At 37.3% G+C, this 2,637-nt stretch overlaps 1 protein-coding gene across 1 annotated transcript in view; it reads right to left on the bottom strand.

Moving 5' to 3' along the window:
- Positions 1-2,637, bottom strand: part of LOC112139231 (von Willebrand factor A domain-containing protein 7) — a 10,032-nt gene that overhangs the window by 5,003 nt on the left and 2,392 nt on the right. Inside the window, exons 4-7 of the mRNA XM_024261964.2 lie at positions 997-1,090; positions 785-919; positions 365-551; positions 83-258 (exon numbers count right to left, since the gene is read on the bottom strand). Of these exons, the coding sequence (XP_024117732.1) occupies positions 83-258; positions 365-551; positions 785-919; positions 997-1,090 (592 nt within the window). The remainder of the gene's footprint in view (positions 1-82; positions 259-364; positions 552-784; positions 920-996; positions 1,091-2,637) is intronic.

Below are 2,637 nucleotides of genomic sequence, written 5' to 3'. Positions count from 1 at the left end.
TTTTTGAAAAGGAAATTATGCTATTTCATGTTATAACAGTACATATTTCACAGGATTTTCAATTGAAGTTCTAGGAACGTACCTGGATCATTGAAAGGTACAAGAATGTAGAGTGAAGGTTCATCCTCTGTTCCAACCTTACTATCAATAATATTGGAAGTGACGGTCTGTACTGCTGCAATGTCGTCACCCATACTTCCTGTTGTGTCCACCACAAAACAAAGAGCCTTACTTGATCCCTTTGAGAGTCCCATCAACCTAAGGGATTAAAACATGATTATATGGATGTTGGAAATGCTTAAATAGTTACATTCTGCTGTGAGCAGAAAATGTGTAACTGAAGAATGCAAAAGAGTTTTAATACTGAAGGAATTCTCTGTCTCCAGAAGCTCCTCGAATGTCCTCCAAAATCTGACTGGTTGCAGCTATGGCCAACTCTGCTGCTTCTCTGTGAAGATATCCATGACTGGAGGAGTAACTGTCTTTGTTGATCCCACCTTTAGGCTCAACTGAACTTGTTGCATCAGGAAAACCTCCATGGCTGCACTTCCCTGATAATCATGGGGAAACAAAACCAAAAAAACACCCCCAAAAAATTGAATCCTCACCTTCTCCAGTAGAAATACATACACTGTACATATATATTTGAACATAAAAAAAACAAATCTAAAGTTAACAATAATGTTCCACCACCTCAACACAAGAGGCCTAAACTCAAAAGAAAAATACAACACATTTTTATAAATAATGAATGAAAAAAATGATTTCAGTTGTTTATCATTACCTTTTGGTTTGTTTGAAGACATAGGCCGAACAACAAAGTATCCAGATGTCAAAATATTTCTTGATATCACGTTCTCCAAAATATTATTCCTGCAGTCGTCCCCATTGCAGCTGCGACAGGTTGCAGTGGTTCTATCTGTAGAGAAGCACTGGACACTAGGCTTTGTTTTTTACTCATAAATGTCAAGAAAATGGTCTAATCTGGGGTTGTACCTGCAATATTTCCAATGTTGGCGTTCCTTCTGATCATATTAATGTTTGGAAATTTGTTTCTCAATTCAGCCCAGTTGCTGTGACTGTAGAAATCCTGCAGGTGTCAGAGTGGAGATGGACAAAAATGTTAGGATGAAGTTTTGTGCAACTGAGAATCAAACAATTCAACTGGAATGCATGTGTTTTCCCCCCAAAAGTCCATGATTTGGGTCAAAACTTGACAATCAGGCATATTATTTATTTTTCTAATAATAGACCCTTCTCATGTGACGTCTGACAAAATGGCGACATCACCATCAGTGTGTAAAGTTATTTCTGATTTATTGGCAAAGCAGAGAGCTGAACGCTGTTCAACAGAATTTTACGTATAAAAAATTTTGAATAATCCAATTTTAGTCGTTCTGTAGTTTGCTTAACTAGACTAATTCATTTTTAAATTAGAGCATTAAAGCTTTCTGGACAAAACTTTGTAAGAGAAGGTATAGTGGTTTTCAATGAAAGAAGTATCACGATCAATTTTAAATCTTAAATTATTAGAACGACCATTCTTCCTCTGCTACCTCTTAACATTTTCTTGCTAATCCTAGTTTTTTTTTTTTTTACATTATATTTTGGTGTAGCACAAGTTATTCAAATTTTAAACTAACTGTAGAATATCATGGATAGTATTGCTCCCAGTAAGGTGAAGGTGATCTCTGGTAGGAATGGAAAATTCCATACTTGTACTTGTAAAGAATGGAAAAGAGTTTGTCGAAAATCTGAACGCATATGGAGAAAATCTAAACTACAAGTTGATTACGGCAGCTATAAAGAGAAACTTTACTTGTATTATTTACAACACAGCAATGCAAGAAAGTCCTATTTTTCCTGACATCATTACCAAACCTCTCATAATGCTCGGGCCTTTTCTGTACAGTTGACCGGTTGACAGAACCCCCTGTGTCAGTGGCACTGCAACTTTACTACACCTAAGTCTGCAATGACTGCCAAATTCTTTACGGATAAAATCAAAAACATTAGACAAACAATTGTTTCTTCAACTGCAAGTCCAGGAAATGAACATTATCCACTACAAACCAGTACAGTATAAACCCAATGGCTCAGTTGCAACCCATAAACAGTAAAGAACTGCAGGACATTCTATGTCAACTGAACTCCTCCTCCTGCTGTCTGGATATTCTACCCACAAGCTTTTTCAAAAAAGTTTCAAAGATCCTGGAGTCAGGCCTGCCTCAGATTCTGAACTTGTCTTTAGCATCTGTTGTTTTCCCAGAACCACTGAAAACAGCTGTAATCAAACCTCTCCAAAAAAGGACACTGTAGACAAAACACAAATGAACAACTACAGACCGATATCAAACCTGCCATTTTTAAGTAAGCTGTTTTCCATCAGCTAAATGAATTCCTAATAAAAACTGCTGCTATAATGTCTTCCAGTCTGGCTTCAGACAGAACCACAGCACTGAAACGGCTCTGACCAAAGTGACTAATGATAAACATTTGAATACAGACAGTGGAAATATGTCAGTGCTAGTTTTACTGAATCTCAGTGCCACATTTGATACAGTCGACCACGCAATACTACTCAGACGACTGGAATACTGGGTGGGTCTCACTGGCCCAGTGCTAAACTGGTTCAAA

Source organism: Oryzias melastigma, linkage group LG14 (genome assembly GCF_002922805.2).
Source record: "Oryzias melastigma strain HK-1 linkage group LG14, ASM292280v2, whole genome shotgun sequence".
Lineage (NCBI taxonomy): Eukaryota > Metazoa > Chordata > Actinopteri > Beloniformes > Adrianichthyidae > Oryzias > Oryzias melastigma.
The sequence above is the reverse complement of the archived record's forward strand: the minus strand, read 5'-3'. Positions and strand labels throughout refer to the sequence as shown.